We start from the raw sequence: 22569 nt of genomic DNA, 5'->3' as shown, positions 1-22569 counted from the left end.
TGTGAGCACCAAGTATGGCATCTCCAGAAGGGAAGAGGTGAAATGCTTGTCTTATTTGAAACATAACCATAATTCTGCATATATGTATACATTTTTAAACTTTTTGATTTGTGTCCTTATATGTTCTCTACTAAAACACTCTAGACAGTCTAAATGAGCCTGTGTTCTCCCCCACCTTTTTCTCTTCCCCCCCCACCATCCCTCACCTCTTCTGTGAGATCTCTTTGAGCTTTGTACAAGAAAAAGACGAGGGTAGCATTCCCCTCAAAGCCATAGTGGGCTCTACAGAACAAAATCAAACATAAAATAGCATGAACCCAGCAACAGCAGTGGTCCTGTTTACAGAGAATCTGAAAATTTACTTAAAATCACATACAAGATGCAAGAAATGAGCATTTTTTATTCAGGCATTAGTATGCCTGCCCTTTCTCCCATTTTTTGTGTTTGTTTTTTTTTTTTTTTTTTTTTTTAAATCAGGGCAACTTCCACCAGCAAAGCCAGCGCAAACAGTCAAAACAGGAGTCATGCTTATCACTGCCTTTCTTTGTGGGGATATCTGAAGACAGGTTTGGTCTTCTCAGGCTGCTGCCTAAGTTCCCTTTTCTCTTTGTTAAAAGCACTACAAGTTTATTGGGTAGTTCAGGCAAGAGCAGACAACTGTTGTATAAAAGGAACTTTATTTTTAGCTTACAGACAGGGGCAGATCGTTGCCTCAGCGTAGCCGTCGGGCTGAAGACCTGGTGATGGGAGTTGTTTTGGTGGGGGTTTCTTCCTCTGTTAATTCTGCTGAAAACTCTAAGAGAGTAAAGCGTGTCAATAACCAGCACTCCCCTACCTCGAACAGAGAAATCTACCACCAGCCCACGCAGTGCTCTGAATCCCTGCACACCCTCTGCTCCTCCCAGAGGAAAGTTCTTGAGGTGCCACGTCTACAGCCTATCTCCAGGTCTCCACTTTTACCTTTAGACATACCTGTCCAATGACTTACCATCCTCAGAGCTGTTCTCCTCATCACTGGAGAAGGTGATGATAGGTTTTTTGCGTGGACGGCTCTTCTGGGCACGTTTCGGGTTCCGCAACGTGCGAGGCTGGGGGGTGACAAAAGCTTTATCATCATCCCTGTTGGCTGTGCTCAGGGGCTGGCGGCGTGAGCTTGCTGAAAAAAAAAAAAAAAAAAAAAAAAAGAAAAAAAAAAAAAGGAAAGGGTGAGGAAAAGTCTCTAGGTGTCTCTGCTGTACTTCAGGATGAGGGAGGAAGACTGCGGTCTCGCAAAAGGAAGATACCTGCTGTTGGCCTTCGCTTGGCTGGCATCGGAGTTTTACTGCCTTCCTGGCACGTCTCTGCCGAATCCAGTCCTCGGTTATGGCAGGCAGACAGCCTCTGCTCCAGCTCTTCAGCCAGAGCCTGGGATAGATGTAACAGGGGAAAACAAAAACACAAAACCACACAAACAGAGTAGGGAAGAAACAGAGAGAAGCATTACATCCATAGCACACACTTCCTACCCCAGAATTTCCATCATGATCTCTGAGAAATTGTTGAGACCAAGGAATAGCCTGTTTAACACAGAGAACAGCACATCTTTCCAATCATTATGTGTAAAAAGCAGTTTTCCTCGCCTGGACACTTCCCACCATCCTTACTTTATTCTCAGGCTTGCTGGGTACTCTGCGGAATCGAACCAGCACTGCTTGGAAACAACTGTAGACAGCTGGGTCTTGTAGCTTGTCTGCAAAGCAGTCAAAGTTGTCCTGCAGCTTGTGAAGGCCCCGTTCTGAGACGGGAAGCAGAGTAAGGCAGTGGGACAGATCCCGATATTGACGCTCATTCCTGGGAAGGAGATATTGCCCTTAGCTCATACGAAAAGGGCTGTGCAAAGATGAAGACATCCTACCTAGAACTATGGCACATGGGGATAAGGCATTTTCCTGCTGATGTTCCTCCCCTTTAGTACATGAGATTTATGCTGTTTTGTTACAGATCTGTTCCAGAGTGCCCTGCCACACCAAGCACTTCACAACAACCACTGTATCCCAGGGACACTGATTTAGTGCCTGTCACAAACACGAAGGCTTCACTGTTAAAGAACACAGTCGTTTGTTTAGAAGGTGTCAGAAGTTAGTGTTGGCTAGTAGGAAAAACACTCAGTGAGGTGAGAACTCTTCTTGAAGGGCCTTATTTCAACTAAAAAACAAAGAAAAAAATGGTTGCTCATTTTTTCATGTTTGAGACTGTCTCAAGCAGAAGCAGTATTTGAAATTCTGTCCTACCTGGCCAGTTAACAGGCATAAAGATGGCTATTTTCATTAATATAGAAAGTGAACAAGCAGTATCTGCTGTGTCAAAGGACAACAAGGTCCAGATTCCAGTGAAAGTTACTATAAAAAATGGATCTAAACTAATATCTTTAATATAGCTCACTGTGCCAGAATGGGAGGAAGAAACACGAGGTCGAACCCCCTCTTATTCATGCGTACAAAGCAGAGGGCTTGCATAAACACTGAGAACGCACTGTCCAAACGCAGACAGAGAATAAAGCTGCAGCATCCAGGTGCTTCCATTTAACATCTCAACAATACTCGGCACACTGCTGTTTAGTACTCCAGAAATCCTAAGGATGGTGGCTGCAAAGTCTTCTCTGGTAGTCTCCTGTTTAGCCTTGAATGAGAATCTTGCTCTAATATTACCTCTGGTGTGCACTGAGCTGATCATCTTCGTGGTACGGCAATATTAGGACAGATTAACAAAGGCTACATGTGTCTTACACCCAGAAAGATCTTTACAAGCGTGGTCTGAAGAGCTCACCAGTCTTCCTGGGAGGAAATTTTGGAGAGTCCACTCTCCATTCCAGCTCAGGAAACGAAATCCAACTATTTCTGGGAAATATGCTACTCCCTGAGGCAGCTGAGCAGGTCACATGCCCAGGCACTGTGTACAAACGGCCAAGATAAGCAGACACAGCTTTAAACCTCAAGGGCAAAGTCACAGCTACAAAGAAGGAAAACCATCGGAACAGAGGAAAGCTAGGTATGCCAAATCCAGTGGCAGGTAAAGATAACAGTGAAAATATACAGCAAAGAGGCAGATGAACTTTTGCTTTTTCTCTTTGAGAAAAAAAGAAGTGTACATTTATGTCAGTGAATTTACCTCTTTGGGAACAGGGAGAAAGGAGCAATGAAAAAAACAAAACAATCAAACAAACGGGAAGCAAAAAGATACTCCAGGTTCATAGGATGGGCCCTGTACTATATGCTCTGTAATCAGCACCATGAGCAAGGCCCACACATCTGTGTGACAGAGCAAGAGCAGCAAAGCAATAAACATCTTGCAGCACAAGCACTCAAACAACAAAACAGAGCCCTAGGCATAGTTAGAACTGAACGGCTCATCCACACAGAACAAGGACAGGCCTCTCAACCCAGGCAGGACTAATACAGAGATTTCAACTCCTCAGTCGAACAGGTTAATTTCTTAGTTGAGATGCCTCTGAAGAAGGACAAAGGTGCATAAAAGCCACACTTGGGGTATTCTCCTTGCCTACTTGTAAATAACGCAGATCTAAACTGTCACAAAACTTTTCCCCCAAGATGAGGGGAGAGGGTCCAATCACAATGTAATAAATCTACACAACTTTGACCTTCTGTTCTTATTCAGGTGGTTTTAAGAGGAAGATGGGGAAAAGAGGAAAGAAAACAACACCTGAATTAGAGGTGTTGTTTATTCTTTTATTCTCTATTTTTCTCTGTTGTTTATTCTGTTTATTCTCTATTCGTTATATCTTAGTGTTTGTGACATGAAGAATATGATGGGAGCCTGTCACCCCCACTGTATAGAAGCTGTTTTCTTCTAACAATTCTTAAGAAACAGACAGACTTACTTGTCAAGAAATTTAGGATTTAAACCCACCTGGCAGTCCGGAATCGCTGACAAAGTTTCTCCACCAAGCTCTCTGTCTGTTTGTCTTTTGTAATATAGGAGAAGAGATGTCTGTAAAGGAAAAAAAATAGCAAAGCTGAAAGCCCAGAGAGGAAACCCTGTTTTTGCCTACACAGTTGCATGCTTGCAGCTCTTCTACCCAGTGATCAGCTGGGTGGTCCTTCAGACATGAAGACTAGAGAGCCCTGCATGCCTCAGACTCTGTTCAGGAGAAAACGTGTTATATGCTGATGGCTTATGTAGTAATCACAGTCACTGTTGTGGGACAGCTGCTATGACATAATTAAAACAGCATGTTTGTCTGAGAACGTCTGCCTACGATGAAACTAAGAAATCAGCTAAAACAGAGACTCTTGCAGGTCTGGAGTGAGAAGTGCTTACATCTGTGTGAGGTAGGAGGGATGCTGAAAAAGCTGCAGTGTCTACTTCCGAGCAGCTCCTTTCACAGAATCACAGAATAGATGAGGGTGGAAGGGACCTCTGATCATCTAGTCCAACCCCCTTACCAAGCAGGGTCACCTAGAGCACATTGTACAGGATGGCATCTAGGTTGGTATTGAATATCTCCAGAGAAGGAGACTCCACAACCTCTCTGGGTAATGTGGAATCTTTCCATCTCCCCAACTATGTGCCTTTAGAACCAATTTTCCTCAGCCTGACTTTCAGATGCAGGCTATGAACAGTCAGACTGGGGAGCACAAGTGAAAAGGCATTTTGTTATGTCACTGTAGTTTCTCTTCCCTAGACACGGCACCCCTTTTGCATAAATGTAGTCACAGTCAAAACAGATTTCATTAGCTCTCATCCCATATTTCACATACTTCATAATAGTGCGGAAGGATTCTTCATCTACGCCACATTCAGGATCTGAGAGGCGACTGATCATGTCTGGAAGCAGGTTATAGATGGCGTTACCCTGTGCAGGACACAAGGTTCTACATGAGACACAGAATTATGAAAGACAGCTTGAGACAAGACAAATAAGCAGCTCCCCAATCCAAAGTACTGACTGAAAGCATCAGTTTCACAAAACGAGCTGTACACAGCCAGCCAAACGTAGCCAGGGCTACTTTGCTAAAGCTAAGGAGCTTACAACTCCAACTCTTGATTTGCAACAGCTCAGCTCTTTGGCAGAGCTGGATGCAGTTTCTTTCTTTTCTAACCTGGTCACATCCCAGCACAAAAGTGTTCTGATAAAGGAAGCAAACAGCTTCAAGAACTGCCTCCCACCTCGCCTGAAAGGACCCAGTGCAGATTCCCTTTCCTACTGCTTTTACGTGGCTTGGTCAAAGCCATTGAGTCAAAGCCATTTCAGAGGTAGGAAACCAGTGTGGTCAGGTGGCTTGCTTAGCTTTTAAAAGAGCAAACCAAGACTACTAGTAAAGTTTTAGCATCACTGCAGCCTCTCAGGCAGTAAATCTGAAACTCTGAAGGGCCTGCTGCAGACTTCATGTCAAATAATCAGTATACAGAGGGTAACACTGCTGCAGTTCTTAACCTGCTTGGACTGTAACTGCCTCAATTTAAGCATCTCAAAGTCACAAAGCCAATGTCAGAGATGATGCACTGACTGAGTCCTAAAGTCAGGGAACTTTTACAAGATTGAAGGGTAAACTGCAGAGAAATCTGTTCCCAAACTTGAACTGGGCACACAGACGAAAGTGAGTAGACAAAAAGCTCTGCTTTGGAGCCTGGTTTCCATTATGAATGGATGAGGTCAAATTCAACAACATTAGGGTTAAACCAAAACTCATTTAGCAAAATTCCCTTTATCTACCAACACTCAGTCAACACAGAAGAGAGACAATCTCTACACCCCTGACACACCTTCATACGGACTCTTTCATCATTAACCCAGCCTTCAGCAGCCCCCCTCCACTCTGGTGAGCTGAGGTTCCTGATCATCCACTTGCCTTGTTGGAGAGTTCACTGAAAAAGTTCTGAGCCACTCCCGCGATTGCCTCTTCCGGGTCTATAAGCAGAGTCGCCATTTCACTCACTTGGCCTTTCACCTTCACCATGTCTTTGAGGATGAGGTGTGTCATCACCACTCCGGCCGTCTGCCTCACGCTCTTACAGGGGTCCCGCAACCTGACAGAAGCACGCAGTTATTGCAGAAGGCAGCCGAGCCTCTCTAAGCCACCAATACCTCTGACAGCCTACCCCACAAGCCGGTTCTCTGTTGTCTCCCTGCACTGATACTTTTAAATTTGTTTTCCTGCATCAGTCTCACCTCCCAGAGGCCCAGCGCCACCCTTCCCCAGAGCTCTCATCACCTGCCCGCTGCCAGCAATAAGCACAGCGTTACCTGGCATAGAGATGTGGTGTCCACGGCTCCACCAGGTTGGGGAAACGGATGGCCAGATCTCCTGCTGCAATAATGAGGTTGGATCTCACGTCAGGCAGGCTGGACTTCTCCATCATAGTGAACAGCAAGCGCAAGTGGGAGTCACAGAACTCAGAGCTGGTGGGACAGGGTAAAGAAAAGAAGGCATGGACACCAAAACCCAGCCTCTGATACTAGTGGGACCAAAACAACAACATATGTATGAAAGCTCTTTGTTTTTCCCTCCTCTCCAATGCAAAGGAGTTGCAACATTTCTTGTGCTTTAGTACCAGGGAGGTTTAGAAGAGGATATTGGCATTACCTGATCATGCAGAGTTTGCCAAGAGTCAGGGCTGCAGCAGCTCTAAGTGCTGGATCGCTGTAGAGCCCAGGGTTATTGCAGATCTTGAGCACCAGTGGAACAAAGGCGGAAAACAGGTGCTTTTCTAGAGTGGGGAATGAAGGCAGCAGGTACGTGAGCAGTATTTGAGCAGTACTCTTGAAGAACAATTACTCAATTTATCCCAGAATTTCTGGGGACTATACTGACTATACTAACTGCCACCAAAAATAACAACTCCAGAGAGGCAGAACAAAGAAAAAGTGCACAGAGAAACTGATACTGAAGAAAAATGGCAGTATTTATGAAAGAAACAGCCCCCCTCCTTCTAGATGTGCTACCCAGTGTACTTCTTCTCTCACTGCAGACAGAACCTGTGCTCTTTAGCAGAGCCACACTTACCATCTAGAAGTTCTGTCTCACAAATACTGTGGATGAGCTCAGCCTCAGTGTCATCAGCAGAAGCTCCCACCAGGCCCAGTTCCTCTTCCATAGTGGTCTCATTTCCTGTGCTCTGTGCAGAAAGGACAATTGCAAAAGATGATGGGCAACAATAATCCTTTCCTTCGTGAAATACTTCTCTCTTAGAGAAGAGGTGCAAGTCACCAGCAGCATGACCACAGTTTGGAAGAACAGACTGACAGAGAGTTTTATAACCCCTTTTTCCTAAGAATTAAATGAAGCTGTGAAGGGTATCCAGGATTTGCTAGTCCAAATGCCACCAAGTACCAAAGAAAGTCTAAGTTACTGAAGCTAACAAGCTGAGACAGAAATAAGACACACCTGGCAGCAGTGCCCGAGTCCAACACAATTCAAGGGACACACAAATCCTAAAAGCAAGAAAGAAGATCAAAGCAGCCTTTGAACTGGTGGCCTTGTGAGCAAGATTACAGAAACCTTATGGCAAGGAAAAAAAACCAACACAAATCTGCAGGACCAAATCTGCATCCAACTGCTACTTCTGAGAAAATCTCATAGTAACCTCCCCCCGTGTGGGAAGTTACTGATAAGCAGGGTGGATGAGAAAATGAAGTACAAGTTTCTCTGAACACAGCAGTGTATGCATCTAATAAAGACTGGAAGCTTAAGTACATGAGACTTTTCCTCGAGCAAGAATAGGAAGGAGAAAAGAAATCAACCTTGCTGGGCTCCAGGAAACACTGAGGCAGACCGTATTTCTATCACACAGATCCCAGTAAGAAGGCTACTGGGAAATACTTTCATCATCATTCCCTGAGAGACTGTAGGTCCTTGAACTCTATGGATCAAGGTTCTGGAAGGCCTTTTGTGAAACTCAGGGCACAAATGGGCATTCAACACCAACAGCAATTGCAAAAAGATTGCAATGCTAAGAAAAGAGGTGATGGGCGGAGAGGAAACTTTCCGCAAGCAGGAAGATAAACCTGGTTAGGATAACACCCTTCGCTTCTTCCCTGCCGCCTGTTCCAAACCCAAGAGCAGTTGGAGTTTTACTTACAACACCTCACAACTCAGTTCTCACCCGAGACCTCTGACTTGTGCTGCTGTCAAATTTCTTGGTCTTCTGCTCCTCCTTGAGGATGCGGCGTCTGCGCAGCTCTGCGCTCACGGACACCTCCAAATAAGCTACCTGCTGCAGTGCCACCTGGCCCACAAGGGACACCAGATGCAACAGCAGGAACGTAGGGAGACTGCTAGCACCAGAGACTCTGCTGGGAGAAGCCTCTTGATCTAGTGGAGAAAAATGATTGCAGTTCAGTATTAATTTGGACTTCACCCCCCCCCACCAGTTACCGCCAAATCTCATTAACTGCATAACCCATCTTCACTCTCCACAGACCCCTTCACAACACCCATGTCCTTCCATGCCAACATCTCCACTAGCTCCTCAACTCTGTTCTCCTCCTGCAGTTGTTCCAAACCACCCCAATCACAGCACTAGAAACCACAGGTACAGGTTTTCTTCACCAGCTTTTTCCTTACCAGCTTTCTGCCCATCAGCCTCCTGCAGCTTGTCCAGAACTTTCTGGCTGCACACCTGCAGGATGCGAGCACTGATCTCGTCTGCCCCTTCTGCTAGCTGGTAGATAAGTGTTATTGCTGCCTCCATGAAAGGGATCCAGTCACCACTTGGCTGGACAAAGCCTGATGAGAAAACGGAGCCATGTACCACGCGTAACAGCAACAGCACAGGCTGTCTCACAGCCCAACTCCACCTCCTCCAAACCTCCTGCTGTCCTGAGCTCACCTTTACTCACAGCCTCAGTCAGGTACCCAAAGAGCATGTGATCCTGGGGCAGTCGAAAAGGGCCTTTGTTCCTCTCCAGTGCTGGCTGCGGAGAAAACAGATCTTAACCACACAACAGAACTCCCCCGTGCCCTCCCTAGCACTTCATCTTGCTGTGTGCACAATCCCAATCAAAAGCCTGCTATGCCTGTGGCAGTGACAGGCAGCACAGCTCTGCAACTAAACACACCGCAGGGATATTTCTGTCACTTTCGAAGACACTGCGCAGATTCAGTTTGGCCAGAGGATGACCCCAAACCAGACAGTTCCACTACTTCACTTTAAATCAGAATAACTCTTGAAATCTCAAAATGACTCTTTAGATTTGATGTTACTTTGCTCCTTCATTCGCCATAATGAAGAAGATGGAAACCTTCAGAGCATCTTCAGAATTAGCAAAGGTAAATCAACAAGATGCCCCTGGCTACGGGTATGGTACTCCAGCACCACAAGGTTTTGTTTAAAAGTAAAATGTCATCACTAGAAATAGTGGAAGACAGCTCTGGATTCAACATTACCTCGCACTTGCAGTGATTAGAACGCTCTGTATCACTCCCACTACATCTTATTCCCAGGCTAATATAACCCAGAGAACTAAAACAAAACTGACAATGCCTTGGATATCCCAGCACATCTGTGTATATCTTGATCAGATAGCCTTGATGAAAAGAAGCTACTGCTTGAGGTTTTAACAGCTTTCACTAGCTGGAAACAAAGATTCTCAATTTATTATAATCCTACTCTCCATACTAAATCTCTGGTTTGGGGCAGAAGAGCTACAACAATTAGTCAAGTATCAGTCCCTTCTCATATACTAACTTAACTGCAGAGTTAAGTCAACCTAAAATTAAATTACAACTATCTTCAGAACATTTACAAGCGCTGTAATGCCCATTAATTCATGAAGGTAATTCCTGCATTAGCATCACCATTCTCAAAACAGAATGATTGTGTTGTATGGAGGAGGGCTGCTTTTATACTGGAACTCCTGAATTGAAATGCCCTAAATATTTGAGTCAAAAAAGAAAAAAGCTTTTATTTATTAATACAGTTGGGGTGGAAAAGGCATAAAGTGTTCTTCGACAGAGAAGCCATGTGATAGGTTACCAGTTACAACACGAACAAGTTTGAAAATCTTTTGTCTTATGCTCAGCTGTACAGCTGCCACTCCCAAATACCAATTAATAGGGAGGGTAAAGGCAACAGCAGCAGAAAATACCAGTAGATGAAAGGACTCCAGGACCAAGGAGACACAAGTCAGCTTAGAACTGGGAGTCTGACTAAGAGAAGTCGAAGAGAAACAGATTTTCTTGTGTACTGGACTCTCTGCTACTTTGAATTCAACCTGTTGCCTAATGAAAATTGTTACTGCGTGTTCACTGATGTGTGGTAAGCTTTCCTGACAGCGCTGCTGAATGGTCTCAACCTACCTTATTTCAACACACAAAAAATACCCCCCTCCCTAGCTAGTAACATTTTTTCTTATTTCTCTTCTCAATATAAGCTACTTCCCACTTTTTAAAACCACTATTACTGTGACCTCATGGGCAAACTGGAAGTCTTACCTTAGGGTTACTGGCAAGTTTGGAGATCGTATTGCATACTTCCTGTGCCAAGCAATAGTCTTCACATGCTTTCTCAGACAACCCTACTGTCACCAAAACATCCAAGTTGCTACCTACGATCTCTGGCTTCCCTCTGCGGAATAGAAGACACAGGAGTACTGATTAAAGTTTACAGTAAACATACACAGACAAGAGAAATGCTCCTTGTACCTTATGGGGACAAAAAAAAAAAATCCTTAACCCACCTCCCCTTCCTACCTGTGACACTAGGTCCGTGCTTTAGAATGCACAATTTACAGGGTGAAAAGGGTAAGAACAAAATTTAACGTATTTAAAGAGGAATCTTAAAGAAATAATAATCCTAATGGGTTAGAACAAAAGCTAAAAATCACCCCCCTTTAACAGATTTCTGAAGAAAGAAGTATTGTTCTTACTCCACAAACATACCCATGGTCCAGAAACACAGTGGCCCAGATATCCCCTCACGGGATACCCCAGAAATCTACGTTTTTGTAGAAATTCCATGATTTTAAAAGTATCTTAATTTTGAATTTACGTTTACAATTGTGCTGCAAGAACATGGAATGGGGTGGTAGAAATACCTTGGGAGGAATATATCATACTCAAATTGTAGAAGTGCCTGTTCACTCTTACACTAGAGCCAAGACCTTTACAAAGAATGTCACAAAGGTCTACTTCTGACTGATGAACAACTGAAGTAGGAAGAAAGAGAAACTAGCAGGTAAGCTAAATGCCCAAGGATTACTAGGCTGGGAAATGGAGGAATTGAAATTATAAATTATTCAGACAAAATAAATTATAGTGCAATTACACTCTTTTTGACCACAGAAGGAAGCAGAATGTTTTTCCACCATGCTAAGGCTCTAGGCAGCATCACACGTTTCTTCTCAAAACACGAAGTTTCAGAACTGTGTCATAGTAAAACCTGAGATGGGATGGACTTTTAGAACACAAAGAAGGTAATGCTATCATAGTAATTCACAGATCATGCTGTTGGCACCCAGCAAAATTGTGTTTTAAGTCCAGGCTTCACTACCCCATGATCTGGTTACTTTTTTTTTTTTTTTTTTAAAAGGCTGCAGAACCAAGGGTCAGCTGATGCAGCACCAGCAGTTCTTCAATAGAAGTCATCTCCCTCTACGTCCTCTCACTCACAGGATCACACTGGGCCCTAGGCTCACCGTGCCATCAACCCCAGCAGCATCACAGCTGCACGTCGTTCTAGAGGCGAGCACTGCAACTTCTCTGTGAACCGCTCCCAAAGCAGCTGGATCACAGCAGGTTTTATTTCATCTTTCTGCACAAACTCTGAGATCTGGAAAAGAAGTACAATAAAACAAGCAGTGAGAGGCAGAGGAGGATGAACGGACTTCAGACCAACAAAGACATTCATGGCACTGACTGCCATTTTAGCATAACAGATATTTAAGATCACAAATACAATTCAAACCCAGACAAAGCAAATACTCACCATTTCTTCCAAGCACTGTATTGTTCCTAGTGAAGCATCCACCACAATGAGAGAGAAAGAATGCACCAAGTTCTGGGCCCTGGCCCTTTGAAGGGAAAAAGAAAAAAAAAAAAAAAAAAGGAAAAGCAACTGTCATGATTACTCACTCACCTATGCAGAGAGCTGAGGACAACTATTAGATAACAGATCTGATTTCTGGGAACAAGAAAACTTGCCCTTCCACAAGCTAGAGTTCTCAGAGTCACACAGACCAATTTCAGCAAGCACACCATGAGCTCCGAAGTCCACTGCTGTTCTTCCCAATGCTCCGCACAAATGCCCAACAAGAGGCACTCACCAGCCACTTCCCAGTTTACTCTTAACCACAAGTCACAGTACTACTCACTAGAGCATAAGAAACTGCAAAACTATCTGTGAACAAATAAGACTCAAAGTCTATAGCATGCATGACTTGTCAGCAGAAACCCTGAGGTTTGGGAACAAAAATTCTAAGTTTACACCAAGTTGTATGCTATTCCTCTTATAACCACCCAATGGCAAGAGACTATATCATTTAAAAAAAAAAAAATAGAGGAACAGACATTGGGCTACAACATTGCCCAAGGAGGGTGAAATCCCATGTCTCCAAGACTGGGAGCCAGCTGCTATGGGCTGATCCCATAAGGGATTGAAATACCTGCCCAAAAGTCAGTTCATTGTTGCCAATCAAGAACCCAACTGACATGACACATATTCAATAGCTGACACCCCTTGACATCAAATGATCCTACTCAGATCATTTGAATAGATGCCTCCTGGTGTGGTGCTTTGTACGAGTGAAATTTAGGAGAAAGTTCAGCGTGAGCTCCTGATAGCAGTTTCATTTAAAAGACTTCATAACTTTGCCTCCTGTAAGGTCTCATGTGGAGTTCTGCTGTGTTAACTTCCTACATATGAATACTACAACAAACCAAAAGCAGAAGCTCATCAGTAAGTCCCAGAGGAACACTGGGATACCCATATATATAAAAACACGTTGGAACTGCACAAGTGTTAGTAACAGTTCAAAGAGAAAACATCTTCACTAGTAGACACAAACCTTACATTTCAGTTCAGCATGAAGCATGGCAACTTTGACTTCTCTTTCTGTCCATATTCTGTTTCCAACAGCTCCCCAAAGGAAAGAAAATGGAGAGGGAAAAAAAAAAAAAAGAAAGAAAAGCCCTCTGAATAGGATGTCCCATACCTCTCCGAATTCCCGCTTGGGCTCAGATAGAGCTGCCTGTAGGCATTCAGCACAGCCTCCTTAACAGCAGGTTCTTTCGACCATATGAGGGGGAGCATCCTGCGGACTCCAAGCAGTGCTTGGGGCACACCAAACCGGGAGACCGTCACAAAGAACTCAATGGCTTCCTGAACCACTGCAGAGGAAAGAATAGTTGCATTAGTGAAGTTTCTTCCTTCTCCTTATTAGAAAGGCCATTAAAACATATTCACAGGCACACTGCTCTTACAACTAGCCCTAGGAGCATCAAAGATCACTGCTACTGTCTGCAGACGGCTGAAGTCAGAATAGGGTCCCTAGTAGAGATACAGATGTCCTGGAGGAACTGGGCATAGGTTAACAATATTATAGCTAGCTGTGACGTGATAGACCTAGGAAATGAGCACAGAAGCCACACTTCAGGAAAAAAAATCTATTCTAGGAAACAGCAGCTTTGAAAAAAAAAGATCTTATGGTCACAGCAGATAAAAAGCAGCTGTCTCAGTACAATGTTGTAACCAGAACAGCTCAGGTACCCGATGTATTGATGGGGTACAAAGCATTTGCCATGTATAAGGAATAACATAATTTGATTCTAACTTGACAGTTCCTGAAAATATACAGCCCAGTCTTCTGTTCATAAGACAAGAAAAAAACACGTTAAGTTACAGTGCATTCACAAGAAAGCCACAGTGATGATTAGAGAATCTGTACAATGAACAGTTTATAGAGCCTGAACTCCGGTTAAGTGGAAGCTTATGGCAGTATGGGCAAAATAACGTCTCACTGAAGAGGCTGTACCCCTACCAGACATGAAAGTGTTTGTGTCTAGACAGTCTGCTATACTTGTGCTGCCCCCAGTCACACCAGGAGGTACACGCTTACCAGAGAAAAATAAAATTGCATCTTCATATCTTAAATCTTAATTAAAAAAAATTAAATCTGAACATACACATCCCTTAGTCCCACTCAGCACCACAGCAGCATACTGTCTGGATATCTAACTTGCCATCCTTGTACTACAGCACAGGACAAAAGCTAGTAAAAACTGCAACCATAAAAACCAACCAATCAACCAACAGGCACTGAAATACCAGCTGAGGGGCACTCTCTTACCCTTAAACTACAAGTGACCCGTAAAGATGCTGAATTCGAGTTCGTGCTTGTGTATGCAATCAGCTAAAAACATCCCAACCTTGCTGAAGGAAGCCTGCATGCTTAGCATGGCTAAGATACAAGTTCTCATCACAGGTGAAGCTCCAGAAGCATCTGCATGATGCTAAGATGCTGTAGTGTCCAGAGCCACCCACACTCCAGAAATACATGAGGGGTTGGGACAAGTGGATGAGCAAGGTGGGATTTGCACCCTGCACCTGTCTCAGGAGTGTTGATTCATGACACTTTAAAAAAAAAAAAAAAAGTCTAACATTAGTAGCTGAATTAACCCTATTCGGGACTACTCATCACTCCACCTTTGTACTGAAGGTACAGAACTGAAGAGAACCAGGCCATAGGACCTGCTGACAAGGATTGCTTTTGGCTACAGAATAAAGTTTAAAGAGAGGTGATGTTAATGAGGCATGCTGTTCAGTTCCCCTCTTTTGCCCGGTGTAGCACCTGAAGCAGCATCAAGCAGGTAACAGAACCCTGCTTAACTTGCCATGCCTGCTTTGGGTGAACCTCAGCTGAGATGAGATGAGGATCTCCTCCCACAAGAGAGAGGAAGCCTACATGAATTAATTTTGGTCTTTTTTTTTTTTTAATCCTGATATTTAAAAAATCAATCCTACACATGCCTCAGAAGCCTACTCACATCCTAATGCAACCCTTTCACAACACTAGTTTAGATAGTGCTTCCTGTTCCCAATCTACCAGAGCCTGTGACATCTGCTCAGTAAACAGCAGCTCTTCCAGCCTTTTTGTTGGTGTCCCACCGCTCCTACATCTCTTCAGTAAGGGGAGGGACCTAGAAAACTGTAAAAAAGGAGAAAAAAAATGGCCCCATGGCTATTTCACACACCTGAGACAGAATTTTCATACATCAGCTTGCTGACCAGGCTCAGGGCTTCTGTGATTTTCACTGAGAAGTTGTAAGCATCTTGCAGATACTGCACCAACATCTCCTGTTTGACCAGCTCTGTCTGAGCCTGCTCTTGAGGCTGCTCTTTGGGCGCAACTTCTTCGATCGCAAGACTACTGTTGTCACATGGAGAATCCTCATGGTTCTTACCTGGGCATAAACACTTGCTTGTTAACAGTATTGAAGGTACAAGAGAAACAGGCACTGCTCAGGGCATTTTAACCCTTCTCCTTCCACCCCATATTGACATCTTGTAACAATCAAGAGACTTCCACAAAAAATAAAACCAAAAAGCAAGTGAAAAAATTACAGACTTTGCCATCAGACTTCTACAAAGACAAAATCTCAACATGCTATAAACTCTGGTACTACAACATGATGCACCACAGAAATACCAGCTAAGACAGGGCAGGTATTGTCCAATTTACTCAAACTCCGTAAAAACAATGAAGGAGTTAATCTGAATTTGACAGTTCCCCGAAGATGGACAAGGGCCTAAAAGGGAATCAGAGCAGAGTACAGAGAAGGAAAAAACTACTCACTCTGTAGCAAAGATTGTGCAAATCTGGGGAGCTGACAAAGTTCAGATTATAATTTAGATAGTAGGGTTTTTTTTAACTAGAAATGAGTTCAAGGGGATTAGCAGGGAGACCTTATTCTGAACCAAATACAAAAGATAAAGCATGCAAAGTCTTAAAATATAAGCATGAGCCCCAGAGAAATAAGACTTTGCTTGAATCTGATACTTGCTCAATAGTGAGCATTATGTGCCACCACCTGTTCAGGAGGCAGAACTCCACACAAATTCAGACAGGACAGAAGTGCAGGAGTGGATTAACACCGGCTTCACGCCCCATAGCAGATATGATATGACTTAAAACATTAGAAATGCACTTCCAGTAGGAACATGGAACATTTCCCACCAGAACTGATAAAACAGTCAATAATCCAGCTGCCAAATACATGCAGAACTGAAGGCTACATGTAAAAAGAAGGGATATGGCATTCCAGAGGGTTTGGGTCTAACTCTGGCGCCAGCTTGAACTAAGGGAAGAGAAAGACCAGTGTGCTGCAGTTACCTATGTAAAGTCTCTTCAGAATGCCCAGGATTGTTGCCTCCTCATTTTCTTCCTCGGAGCTAATAAAGGGCTCCTTCCCCTGGAAGCGGCACAGGGCCTTCTGCGTGAGGTGGACTGCACTCCTGGACAACAACATCGCCCAACAGGATGTCAGCAACCCGTTCGGACAGAAAACAAGGGAAAACATCCAGCTTTGCCCTGAACACCTGGGAAAGCAGTTCCTGACAGCATGCTGTGCTGGGTACCCTCATCAATCTCCTCCCACAGAATAACATTATTGGACATCATCCCTTTCCCCTGAAGCTCAAAGAATGATAGACTGACATATCCCCTATAATACAATCCTCTCTTGAACTGCGGAGCCCTCTTACTTGTAATTCAGCTTCTTCAGAAGCCCAGTGATTTGCTCTGATGCACCCTCTGCTGTTTCTTCAACTTCCAGCACCTCATCTTCCTCTTCCTGAAGCGGTAGGAGCTGCTCTACGGCAGCTCTAACTTCTGGCAGCATTGCTTCCCACTCCTCTTCTGGGGTGATTGCTGGAGCTATAATGAAACAGGGAGGATGGGGAATGGAGAAGACATAAATGATACCCTAAGCAGGGAAAGAAAACTCATCTGGAAGTAATCCTACACTTTCTTCCCCCCACAGACAAGACAGTATTCCCACTGTTGATCCCATCCAGGCAAGAATATGAACAGACAAGAATTTGGCATTAAAAAAAAAAAAAAAAGAATACACTGAAGGGCAGCTGAGAGAACCATCATCTGCTATTTATTGCTTTGTAGGCAGCATGAGACACGAGGTTAATCAAGTTTAAATTGATATTGGACCTAACTCCTGGCTGAAGCCAGGACTCCTTGAAGGGTTGACAATGGAAGTCCTGGAGGATGTTCACAGAGGTTTTTAAGTTCTTATCCTGTTAAAAGGACATTCATAAGGTCCTTTTATTACAACATAAACTTTTTTGATTTTATTTCCAGTTACCTGGCTTACTGTCTCACATGAGTAAGATCTGAGACAAAAGCCAATGCAATCTAGGAGCAAGTTTAAAATGACAAAAAAAAAAAAAAGCACAGAATAACTCCTACTGGCCACGGTACAGGGTACACCTTGTAAAGGGCAAAGAGGAAGAGAAGTTACCTGCAGTTTCTCTGCAACGGCCCCTCATTTCTTGCAGCTTCTGCACCTCTTTCTTGAGTGGGTCAGCCAAGTCAGCGCAGCTTAACTGAGGATGCCAGGAAGGCAAGAAATACATTACTTAAGCTTCTTTTTCTAGAATTCTCTTTTCTCTACTTTAAGTTATCAGTCCCCTCAGAACACCCGTATCTTCAAAAGTGAAGTAGTAGACCCAGGTCGCTATCCTAGAATGGCTGCTGCTGTAAAACACCAGTTTAAGCCTCAGAAAGTCAGGAAGAGCTGCAGCTGAATATAAAGAACTGCAGAATTCTGCAGTTCTAGAATGTTCTAAAGACTATTTCTGATTCTAAGGAAAGAAATCCCCCGGTGAATTCACATCAAACTGCTGCAGGTTTTTCCACAATCAAGACCACAACCCTCTCAGTCCTGCATACTTATCAATTACACCAAGTGAGCGAAGAGCCAGAGAATGAGACCTGAACAAGAGAAACCTCTGAAAGCTCCTGCTAGCAGCGACAGAAGTTATACTGTCTCTTCCACAAGGTACAGAAAGAGCACTGCCCTGCCTGTAACATGCTGCAGATACTCAGCCTGCAACAGAAACGTAGCACAGTAGTAGGAATTACCTTGCAGGAGAAGGGATTGTTGGACAAAAACGCAGCCAGGAGCTGGATGGCATTTTTAACTACCACCACAGATCTGTCTTGGAGACGCCCAACAGCCAGCGATACCACAGACTGGAACTGAGTCAAAGGCAGGGCCTGGGGCACAATGAGAGTGTAGGCAAAGTTATCGAGAAGCTCTGGAGACTTGCAAGAAGTTGTTTTCTCACAGATACATTAATACACCTGTGTGCTGTTCTACTGAAAAGCTTGTCTATGGAAAGGCACAGATTGTAGATTCATAAAAAAATCTGGGTCTGAAGGGTATAACATACATCTGGTATGACTTCTGTTGAAAGCAAGGACTTAAATTAGGTTTGCCGAGGTCATGTTGAGTAGAGGAGTCTTAATATTCCCAGTGCTGTGTATTCCCATACCAATGTCCAGAAAGTCTTTGTGCATCATGTGCTTCCCTCTATTCTGTCCCAGTAATAACAAGAAGCATGCAGTTTCTGTTCCCCACTTCCCTTAACCCTAGCATCTTTGGTCTCTTGTGAAAAGGAATTGCAGACAATTCCTTTGGAGGACAATATCTTTCTCACTTAGACTCCAGCCTCTGCACACAAAGAACAGGGTGACAGAAATTCCCTTAGAAAACAAATGAGGGGAGGGTGACCGAGGCAATACCACTTCCACACCACACTTACCTTACCCTGAACGATTCGGGTGAAAAGCTGCAGCACCCGACTGCGCACAAATCCATTGATATCACAGATGTGGGCCTGCAGCATACTCAAGAAATGGTCCCGAGTACCACGGGCAACTTCCTCCAGCTGGTCACCGTTCAGCACCTGCAGCAGCACTTCTGTCATAGCTGCCAGAATGGCGTTTCGCATCACGTAGCTCTGCAAAGAGAGGAGTTGTTGGACCAGGAACAGAAAAGAAAGCATGACCTGGTATGCCAATGGAAAGGACAGCCCAGAGTTCAGGCCTGTTAAGTCCCATGCTCAGGTCTTGAGTGAATTTCTGAAAGTGACAGAGACTCGACATCACATTTTGTGTTTTCTTTGTATGTTTTAGGAAAGGCCGTGACCTATTCCAAAGGGCAGGTTTTGGCTACTTAGTCTTTGTAAAAGAGGTCCTGTTTTCAAAAAGAAAAAAAACTGAGAGCAACACTTCCACTACTTGACTTCTCCAGACATGCAAATGTTTTGCAAACGTACCTCGCCATCCAAGTGACGCAGCAGAACACTCATGTTGGATAGCACCAGAGCAGGGTTTTGTTCAGCAAGTTCCGTTATAAAGGTGGCATAACCCTTCACTCCAGAAGTATCACGAGATAAATCCTGCGGATTTTTCTGTCCAATTTCCCTGCACAGAAAGATGACACAAGGAAAAGGGCACCTCCAGTTGCCAGGGTTAGAAAAAGAAGCCTTGGTGTATTTTTCTCACCTCAGAAGTTCGCCCACTATACTTTTCAGACCATACTCTGTAGCCCAGACAGTCACAGCCCGAACAAACACTGGGGCTACGTGTTCAGAGTGCTGCAGCATCTGCGTGATCTTCAGAGTAGCACCTTTAGGACGAAAGGAGGGAGAAAGAGGTCAGGGAAAATACCTGGGGACAGCTTCCATAAGAAGGCAGAAAAAGCAGGAACTCACTGAACAGGTGATCATAGTGAGTCAAAGCTGTGGCAAGCAGATGTGTCACTGCATCCCGCGTGGCCCGATACTTCTGGTGACCGATAGTTGGATTCTCCAGGATGCGGTAGCAGACTCCTGTCACTAAGCTAAAGCCACACAGAAGAGACAATCAGCTTCACTACTGCAGGTTGCACCAACGTCAGCCTAGCAAACTGTGCTAGGTACACATCTCTCCCTGAGACCAGAGAGATTCTCCAATATCCTTCAGAAACTGAGCAACAAACATCTGAATACTACACGAGAAAAAGAAGTGGTTCCTAAATGCCTCACGGTTTCCTCAGCCTCCCAGTGAGGGGCATCCTGTAGAAGGCTGCAACACCAGCTCACTGGCAGATTTAACATTTAACCCCTTCTTCCCACACCTACATCCACTCCATCCCATCCCTTCTCAGCGCTCCCTTACTTGACAAAATCTTCTTCCACCACACCACCCCAAAGCCGGCGGAGATCCAGCTGCAGCAACTGGTTTAACAGACGCAAGAGCGGCTCTCTCTCCTCTTCCCACGAGGATTCAGAGCCCTTTGCACGGTTCTTTTTGTTCTAGAAAGAAAATTACGTGATGTGATACATTAGTAGCTTGACAACAGGAAAAAAAAAAAAAAAGAGAACTCCATCCTGCTTCCCTTGACAATGAACACAGCTGTTAAACCCTACAGCACCGAGGGGCACACATTAAGATGTGTAAGACATTTTTATGCCCATACCAAGTGACTGTTGCTGTCATCTTGGAGCACAGGAGAGAACTCTTAAGCTGAAGAGTGAAACACACGTCTGGGCATTTGAGTCCTGGCTGATGTTTAGGCACACATTTGTCTGCCTTCCAAGAAGGATTTCACAGAAATACTGCTCTTGCAAGCTCCACATTTAAATAAACGCAGTTATACCATTTGACCCAGATTTCAGCAAGCTCCTGCATTTTCTATGTTGTTTTCTCCCCAGTCTTCTCACCTACCTTTCCGCCAGGATCCACCTCTACCAGCCCATTCTTGGAGGTTTGCTTTTCAAAGGCTTCCAACAGGCCAGTCAGCACGTAGCAGTTCATCTTGAGAGCGCTCAGGTGAGCGCTCAGGTCCGCGTGGCTCAGCCCAGAATCACCCAAGATGGCAGGAAGCTCATTGGAATGACGGGACGCCACTGGAGAGAGGCACAAAGAGGTGAGGACTTTGGGCTAGGTTCCTCAGCCATCCTCTCTGCTGGGGACTTCGAGCAGCCATCAGATTACCAAAGATGTGTGCTCACATCTTGCCAGCTGTAAGGCTGCCCCCTGCAACCCAAACCTGGGAGCGCTCTCCTACCCTGTTCCCGTAGACCCCCCGTCAGCTGCGAGAAGCACTCGCTCGGAGCTGATGCACCCCCAGGATTTGCCTTTCCAGGGATGTGGGGAAGGGGATTTTCTGTTGGCCTGCCCTTACAGCGAGCACGCACGGCTCTGCGCTGCCCACCAAGATTACAGACCCCTACACAGGAATGGGTTGAGGGCGCAACCCAGCTGGCCAAGTCACATTAGCCTTTATATCATCATGGAGCTGCTGAATGAGGGCAAAACCCCCCTTTTGGCAGGCACGCACCTTGCATCATCAGCTCCAGGGCGTCCTCCCTGAGGGCAGGTGCCACGGCTTGGAAATTGCTGTAGGGGGGCAAGCACAGCGCGTCAGGGCAGCGCACAGACCCCCGGGGAGGGGGAGCACCCCCAGGCAGCCCCCCGATACTCACTGCAGCAGGCTGTACATGGTGTCGAAGTGCTGCAGCACAGCCAGCGCACCCTGCGCCCGGAAAGCGGCCCGGAAAGCTGTGGGGAGAGATGGGAGGCGTGAGGCGGGCTATGGGGGGGTTGGAAGGGGGCTGAGGGGGGACTGGGAGGGGGTTAGAGAGGGCTAGGGGGGACTGAGGTGGGACTGGGGAAATTGAGGGGGGACTGAGGAGGAATTGGAGGGGAGTGGGGGGGACTGAGGTAGGACTGGGGGGGGAATTGGGGGGGCTGAGAGGAGACTGAGGTAGGACTGGGGAGGAATTGGGGGGGCTGGAAGGGGAGTGGGGGGAATTGGGGAGGGCTGGGGGGGCTGAGGGGGAATTGGGGGGGAGTGGGGGGGACTGAGGGTGAATTGGGGAGCTGGGGGGGGACTGAGGGTGAATTGGGGAGCTGCGGGGGGACTGAGGGTGAATTAGGGGGGTGCTAAGGGGGACTGAGGGGGAATTAGGGGGGCTAGGAGGGACTAAGGAGAGGACTTGGAGGGGGCTAGGGGGGACTGAGGGGGATTTGGAGGGGGGCTGGGGGGGACTGAGGAGGGACTTGGGGAGACTGGGGGAGGACTGAGGTGGAATTGGGGGGGCTGCGGGGGACTGAGGGGGAATTGAGGGGGGCTGGGGGGGACTGAGGTGGGACTGGGGGGGAATCAGGGGAGGACGTGGGGGGTCTGAGGGGGAATTGGGGGGACTGGGGGGGAATTAAGGGGTCTGGAAGGGGACTGGGGGAGCTGAGAGGGAATTGGGGGGGCTGTGAGGCCTGAGGGGAGGGCTGGGGGGGTCGAGGGGGGCTTGGGCGGAGCTGACGGGGACATGGCGGCAGTGGCAACAAGCCCTCGCCTGGACACTGGGGGGAGTGTGCGCAGGCCCCTACCTGCCACCGCGGGCGGCAGCTCCCTCCCGGACAGCACATCCTGCACCACGTAGCGCCCCACGCCGCCACCCCGCAGCAGGTCTCCGGCCACCAGGGGCAGCTGGAAGTCGCACGGCGCCGCCATGATGGCCGCCGGCCTCCTCCGAACGGCCCGCGCTGGCCTCACTCGCCCCGCCCCCCGC

General features: G+C 46.0%; 1 protein-coding gene and 1 non-coding gene across 2 annotated transcripts; both read right to left on the bottom strand.

The window, feature by feature from the left end:
- Positions 1 to 658: 658 nt before the first annotated feature.
- Positions 659 to 22560, bottom strand: NCAPD2 (non-SMC condensin I complex subunit D2). Its single transcript, XM_068699444.1, has 31 exons — positions 22388 to 22560; positions 21484 to 21559; positions 21339 to 21397; positions 20723 to 20904; positions 20174 to 20310; positions 19729 to 19856; positions 19520 to 19643; positions 19291 to 19438; positions 18775 to 18972; positions 18092 to 18226; positions 17469 to 17553; positions 16699 to 16870; positions 16328 to 16449; positions 15189 to 15398; positions 13151 to 13325; positions 11926 to 12010; positions 11636 to 11769; positions 10434 to 10566; positions 8830 to 8914; positions 8565 to 8726; positions 8104 to 8312; positions 7005 to 7116; positions 6585 to 6708; positions 6245 to 6400; positions 5850 to 6027; positions 4758 to 4852; positions 3907 to 3987; positions 1644 to 1830; positions 1284 to 1404; positions 989 to 1156; positions 659 to 795 (listed from the first exon to the last, which is right to left on the bottom strand). The coding sequence occupies exons 1-31, from the start codon at positions 22509 to 22511 to the stop codon at positions 713 to 715; spliced, it is 4188 nt and encodes a 1395-aa protein (XP_068555545.1). The 5' UTR covers positions 22512 to 22560; the 3' UTR covers positions 659 to 712.
- On the bottom strand, positions 20979 to 21297 carry LOC137850390 (small nucleolar RNA U85). The gene has a single exon (XR_011092532.1). It is a non-coding gene; the product is annotated as a small nucleolar RNA U85 (small nucleolar RNA).
- Positions 22561 to 22569: the final 9 nt, after the last annotated feature.

This window comes from Anas acuta, chromosome 1 (assembly GCF_963932015.1).
Source record: "Anas acuta chromosome 1, bAnaAcu1.1, whole genome shotgun sequence".
Lineage (NCBI taxonomy): Eukaryota > Metazoa > Chordata > Aves > Anseriformes > Anatidae > Anas > Anas acuta.
Note: the sequence above shows the minus strand (reverse complement) of the source record. Positions and strands in the feature narration are given on the sequence as shown.

What these genes read in the sequence shown, in the direction of transcription:
- NCAPD2 (XM_068699444.1), bottom strand. Translation starts at nt 22,511, where the DNA reads ATGGCGGCGCCGTGCGACTTCCAGCTGCCCCTGGTGGCCGGAGACCTG. An exon ending in ACCATGTACAGCCTGCTGCA is followed by an intron (nt 21,398 to 21,483) that starts GTGAGTATCGGG and finishes GCCCCCCTACAG; the next exon opens with CAATTTCCAAGCCGTGGCAC. An exon ending in TGAGACAGAACTTCTAGATG is followed by an intron (nt 6,709 to 7,004) that starts GTAAGTGTGGCT and finishes TCCCCACTCTAG; the next exon opens with AAAAGCACCTGTTTTCCGCC.